This window comes from Pogoniulus pusillus, chromosome 6 (genome assembly GCF_015220805.1).
Source record: "Pogoniulus pusillus isolate bPogPus1 chromosome 6, bPogPus1.pri, whole genome shotgun sequence".
Taxonomy (NCBI): Eukaryota; Metazoa; Chordata; class Aves; order Piciformes; family Lybiidae; genus Pogoniulus; species Pogoniulus pusillus.
In genome coordinates this window covers 868,578-874,577 of record NC_087269.1, presented here as the reverse complement: position 1 = coordinate 874,577, position 6,000 = coordinate 868,578, and the positions used below count along the sequence as shown (strand labels likewise).

The window sequence follows — 6,000 nt, the reverse complement described above, 5'->3', positions numbered from 1 at the left end:
ATGTCCTCAGCGACCGTAAGTGGGGCAAGGTCCTGCTCTGTGCCCCTGAGACCCTGGAGGGGCTGGGCAAGGGCTGTGGCTGTGGCCAGAGGTGGTGCTGAGTTCTGAAGCCCTGCTCCCCCCTGAGAGCCTCCAGGGGCTGCAGGTGGATCTCTGCTCTGCTCTGAGAGCCTCCAGGGGCTGCAGGTGGATCTCTGCTCCCCCCTGAGAGCCTCCAGGGGCTGCAGGTGGATCTCTGCTCTGCTCTGAGAGCCTCCAGGGGCTGCAGGTGGATCTCTGCTCTGCTCTGAGAGCCTCCAGGGGCTGCAGGTGGATCTCTGCTCCCCCCTGAGAGCCTCCAGGGGCTGCAGGTGGATCTCTGCTCTGCTCTGAGAGCCTCCAGGGGCTGCAGGTGGATCTCTGCTCTGCTCTGAGAGCCTCCAGGGGCTGCAGGTGGATCTCTGCTGCACCATCATGGTTTTCTTCACCACTCATTTAAGGGAATCTTTGCTCTCACACCTGGAACACCTTCTCCCCCTTCTCCACTGACCTTGGTCTCCACCATCTCTCTCTCTCCTCTGCTGCTGTTCTTCACCACAGTTTTTGTGCTCTTCTTAAATGCATTATCCCAGAGGTGTCACCACCATCACTGATGGGTTCAGCCTTGGCCACTGCTGGGGTCTGCCTTGGAGCCAGTGGCATTGGATCCATCATCTGTGTGGGGAATCTTCTGTCCCCTTCTCCCAGAAGCCCCCCCCTGTGTCCCCTCAGCTACCACACACAACCTGCCTGAGAGCTCCCACCCCCACCTATTGATCTTCCCCAGCTGCTCTCCCACCTGCAGCCAAGCAGAACCTGCTTCTCAGGCTGGGCTTCTCCACTCCCAACTCCTCCTTTGTTTCCCCTAAGCCATGAAGAGAGGCATCTACGACAGGTTTGGAGAGGAGGGGCTGAAAGGTGGCATCCCCTTGGAGCTTGGTGGAGACAACCCCTGGTCCCTGGGCTACGTCTTCCACAACAACCCTGACAAGGTCTTCAGGGAGTTCTTTGGTGGAGACAATCCCTTTGCAGGTAGGTTGAGGAGCCCAGGGGCTGTGGCCACTGCCAGCTCTTGGCTTTGAGAGGTCATTTTCTTGCTCAGCTACTCCTGTAGCTTCTGCTCCATGGTGTTTGGAGGGTAGCTGAGGTGGGCTGAGGTGGTGTGTCCAGCCTGGCAGCTCTCCCCAGCTGCTGATGGGACCTGACCCGTGGAGGTTTTCCTGCACAAACACGGGAGGAAGATAAAAGCACTGCAGGAGACAAACACCAGCTGGAGGGGGGGAAGGTGGAGCTGGAACTAGATGGGCCCTGTGGGCCCTTCCAACCCTGACTGATTCTGGGATCCTGTGGTGTTGTGATGATGTGATTTCATGATTCTGGGGTTCTGGGATGCATAGAATCTTAGAACCAGGCAGGGCTGGAAGGGAGCACAAGGAGCAGGCAGTGCCAACCCCTGCCATGCCCAGGGACACCCTACCCTAGAGCAGGCTGCACACAGCCTCAGCCAGCCTGGCCTCAAACACCTCCAGCCATGGGGCCTCAACCACCTCCCTGGGCAACCCCTGCCAGCCTCTCACCACTCTCCTGCTCAACAACTTCCTCCTCACCTCCAGCCTCACTCTCCCCACCTCCACCTTTGCTCCATTCCCCCCACTCCTGCCACTCCCTCACAGCCTCAAAAGTCCCTCCCCAGCTTTTTTGGAGCCTCCTTCAGGTCCTGGCAGGTCACAAGAAGGTCACCTGGGAGCCCCCTTTGGTGATGTCCCTGCTGACTGCAGCGTGGGGTTGGACTCAATGACCTTTGATGTTCCCAACCCATTCCATGCAACCCTGGAGGACCTCCCCAAGCTCAGACCTAAGCCTCCTCTTTGCTTGCTCATGCAGAGTTCTTGGCTGAGGATGGCTCAGAGCTGATCCTGCCCTTTGGGGGGCTGCGAGGACGAGGAGCTGTGAAGCAGGACCCCCCCATCATCAGGGACCTCTGCCTGGGCCTTGAAGACCTCTTCTATGGCTGCACCAAGAAGATTAAGATCTCCCACAGGGTAGGGCAGCTGAAGGTGTGCCCAGCAGGGTAGGGGCAGCTGAAGGTGTGCCCAGCAGGGTAGGGCAGCTTGGGGTTGGTCTCTTCTCCTCTTGCCATGGGATGTTTTGGAGCACAGCCTTGTCCTGCTCAGGGGGGATCAGGAGGTCCCAACCCTGTGTCCGTGGAGAGAGATCTGAACCAAGGTGGCAGCAGCAGGATCCAAGCTGGGTCCTTCCTCTGCTGGCCTGACAAAGGAATTTGGCAAGAGAGTGATGAGTTCAGCAGTGATGTCCTCTGTCCCAAGCAGCACTAGAGGCTGGGGCCAGAGTGGCTGAGAGCAGGCAGGCAGAGAGGGCCCTGGGGGTGCTGGCAGAGAGGAGCTGCAGAGGAGGCAGCAGTGCCCAGGTGGGCAGCAGAGCCAATGGCATCCTGGGCTGGCTCAGGAGCAGTGTGGGCAGCAGGACAAGGGAGGTTCTTGTGCCCCTGTGCTCAGCACTGCTCAGGCCACCCCTGGAGTCCAGCTGTGTCCAGCTGTGGGCTCCTGAATTGCAGAGAGCTGCTGAGGTGCTGGAAGGTGTTTGGAGCAGGGCAGCAAGGCTGGGGAGGGGCCTGGAGCAGAGCCCTGTGAGGAGAGGCTGAGGGAGCTGGGGGGGTGCAGCCTGCAGCAGAGGAGGCTCAGGGCAGAGCTGATTGCTGCCTGCAGCTGCCTGCAGGGAGGCTGTAGCCAGGTGGGGTTGGGCTCTGCTGCCAGGCAAGCAGCAAGAGCAGAAGGGGCCAGAGTCTGAAGCTGTGGCAGGGCAGGTCTGGGCTGGATGTGAGGAGGAAGTTCCTGGCAGAGAGAGTGATTGGCACTGGAATGGGCTGCCCAGGGAGGTGCCCAGAGAGGTGGGAGCTGTCCCACGGCTGGCACCGTCCCAGGGCAGGTGGTTTGGGGCTCTGGCTGGGGCTGTCCCTGCTGGCTTCCAGGGGGTTGGACTGGATGAACTTTTAAGGTCTCCTTCCACCAGCCCATTCCATGACTCCAAGACTCAACTCCTCTCACCCCCTTGCCCACCCCCAGGTGATGAATGAAGATGGTCAGACCAGCACCATCCGAGATAAGATCCTGAGCATCGATGTGCAGCCAGGGTGGGGGCAGGGCACCAGGATCACCTTTGAGAAGGAAGGGGATCAGGTAACCACCTTGCCATGGCTGGTTGAGCACTGCTGGGTTGACAGCTGGCAGAAGGGCAGAGCTCAGAGGGCTGGGAGCAGTGGGGCAGGGTCTGGATGGAGGCCTGGAGCTTGTGGTGGCTCCCAGGGGTCAGGATTGGGTTCAGTCTTGGCCAACATCTTCATCAGCAGCCTGGATGAAGGCTCAGAGGGGAGCCTCAGGGACTTTGCTGGTGGGAGCCAGGTGGGAGCAGTGGGCACTGCCCTCAGGCCCTGCTGGCAGCAGGGAGAGCTGGGCCAGGCTGGCAGCTGGGGCAGAGGAAGCTCCTGGAAGGCAAACAGGGACAGAGCAGGGTCCTGCCCCTGCAGCAGCACAGCTGCGGGGGGACCTGCTAGGGGGCAGCTGCCAGCAGAAGGAGCTGGGGGTGCTGGGGGAGCACAAGGAGGTGCCCAGGAGCCAGCAAGGTGGCCACGGAGGCCAAAGGGCAGGGCATGGAGCAGAGTGTGGGCAACAGCAGCAGCAGGGCAAGGGAGGTTCTGCTGCCCTCTGCTCTGCCCTGCTGAGGCCACAGCTGCAGTGCTGGGGCCAGCTCTGGGCTGCCCAGTGCCAGAGAGCCTGGCAAGGGCTGCAGAGAGGCCAGGGCAGGCTGGGCAGAGGCTGAGAGCCTGCAGCAGAGCAGCCCCAGAGGGCAGCTGAGCAGTGCTCAGCAAGAGCTGAAGGGGCTGTGGGGGGCAAGGGGCTGGGGCTGGCATCTGCTGAGTGCTGCCCAGGGCCAGGGCAAGGGGCACAAGCTGCAAGCCAGGAGGTGCCAACTGACCTGGAGGAGGGGAAAGTTCTTTGTTTGTGAGGGTGGTGGAGGCCTGGAGCAGGCTGCCCAGAGAGGCTGTGGAGCCTCCTTGTGTGCAGAGCTTCCAACCCCTCCCTGGGCACTGTGCCCCTGGGCAGGCTGCTGTGGGTGCCCTGCTGGAGCAGGGGGGTTGTGCTGGCTGAGCTCCAGAGCTGCTTTCCTACCTCCCCTTGCTGGGGTTCTGTGAGACCATTTCCAGGCCTCTCTCATTTGCCTCCCTTGCTTTTAGGGCCCAAACCTGATCCCAGCTGACATCACCTTCGTTGTGCAAGAGAAAGCCCACCCAAGGTTCAAGAGGGTCAAGGACAACCTCATCTATGTTGCCACCATCCCCTTGGGGAAGGTAAGGAGCAGGGTGAGGAGATGGAGCCAGCCCCAGCTTGTCTGTGCCCTCTGGGGCTGGAGCTGCAGCTCCTGCTCCTGCCCCTGCCCCTGCCCCGTGCCTTGCAGGCGCTGGTTGGCTGCAGCGTGGAGGTGAGGACCCTGGATGGGAGGTTGCTCAACATCCCCATCAACGACATCGTGGAGTAAGTCCCCCTGGGGCAAAGGAGTGCTGAGGTGCTGGGATGTGGCCTCTCTGCAGAGCTTGGTGGCCAAGGAGTGCTTGGGAGGAGGCTCAGCATGGAGCTGCTCCTCCTTGGCGAGAGGTTGGCACCTCCCAGCCACACCCCTCTCGTGGCTGTGGGACTGCAGGGTCAGGGCTGGGGGGGGTTCAGCCTGGAAGAGGAAGAGGTTGCCCACCACGGATTTCTGCTGCTGCTTTAGGGCCTCAGTGCTGGGAGCAGCTGCAGGGAGTGGGCCTGGCATGGCTGGGTGGAGGACAGAAAGGGAGATGAGGGTTGGAAGAAGACCCCAGGGCTGGAGCAAACCTACCTTGAGAAGCTGCTTGGCAGCATGTTGGTGTCTTGGCAAGGTGGACACAGGATGCTCAGCATCACCTGCATCACCTCAGGCTTCTTCTCAGCCTCTTGCTTTGCCTTTGCAGCCCCAAGTACTGTAAAGTGGTGCCAGGGGAGGGGATGCCACTGCTCCAGGACCCCCAGCGCAAGGGTGACCTCCTCATCTACTTCAACATCTGCTTTCCCAAGCAGCTCAGCCCTCAGAAGAAGATGCTCCTGAAAAGTGCTCTCCTGCCCTAGGCCACCACCACCTCCCTGCTCTCCTCCCACCAATAAAGCTCTTGAGGTGTCTTTGTGACCAGGCAGAGCTGGTTCCAACTACTGGGGACCCGAAAACACAACCCCCTGGAGGTTGTTCCTCCTGGGCTTTGGGTCCACCAAGCCTTCCAGGCCCTTCTCCAGAGCTGCTACCCCCCAGCAGTGGCACAGGAGGCTGGTGGAGGTTTCTCAGGGGGGGTTTGGAGTACTCCCAGCTCAGCTCGTGTGTGGCAACCTGGTGGTTTGGGGGTGCAGGGTGGGGAGGGGAAACCCAAAAGCATGCAAGAGAAGGCCACAGGGTTTGCTCCAAGCCCCACTGCAGCTTTCTCCTCAAGCTGTGCCAGGGGAGGTCTAGGCTGGATGTTAGGAGGAAGTTCTGCCCAGAGAGAGTGATTGGCACTGGAATGGGCTGCCCAGGGAGGTGCCCAAAGAGGTGGGAGCTGCCCCTGCTGCCCCTGCTCCTTGAGCAAGGTCTGGTCGATGTGACAGCAGCCAGTGAGGTGCCACCATGCAGGTGGCAATGGCATCATCAAGCTCAGGAGGAGACCTCCTGCCCAGGGCCATCAGCCCCCAGTTCAACTGCTTATAGGTGACAAAACATCACTGAGGATGGAGAAGACTTTCAAGAACAAGGCCAAACATCACAGCAGGCCAGGAGCTGAGCTGAAGGAGCAAGGAGCCAAAGCTGCAGGAGCAGAAGCTGATGTGGAACTTCTGGGTTAGGGCTGCAACCCAGCAGCTCCCTGCCCTGCAGGGATGCTCAGGGTGGAAACCAACCACAGCCCTGCTGAGGTGGGTGCAG

The 6,000-nt window shown here is 60.8% G+C and overlaps 1 protein-coding gene across 1 annotated transcript; it reads left to right on the top strand.

The window, feature by feature from the left end:
• The first annotated feature begins 6 nt into the window (after positions 1-6).
• On the top strand, positions 7-5,238 carry LOC135175837 (dnaJ homolog subfamily B member 13-like). The gene is made up of 7 exons (XM_064144173.1): positions 7-15; positions 889-1,050; positions 1,903-2,060; positions 3,102-3,215; positions 4,271-4,384; positions 4,492-4,568; positions 5,027-5,238. The coding sequence occupies exons 2-7, from the start codon at positions 891-893 to the stop codon at positions 5,178-5,180; spliced, it is 777 nt and encodes a 258-aa protein (XP_064000243.1). The 5' UTR covers positions 7-15; positions 889-890; the 3' UTR covers positions 5,181-5,238.
• The last annotated feature ends 762 nt before the right edge of the window (positions 5,239-6,000 follow it).

Bases quoted from the DNA above. Each gene is read 5' to 3' on its own strand.
- LOC135175837 (XM_064144173.1), top strand. From the start codon at position 891: ATGAAGAGAGGCATCTACGACAGGTTTGGAGAGGAGGGGCTGAAAGGT. The intron at 1,051-1,902 runs GTAGGTTGAGGA...TTGCTCATGCAG, and splicing joins TGGAGACAATCCCTTTGCAG to AGTTCTTGGCTGAGGATGGC. The intron at 4,569-5,026 runs GTAAGTCCCCCT...TTGCCTTTGCAG, and splicing joins CCCATCAACGACATCGTGGA to CCCCAAGTACTGTAAAGTGG.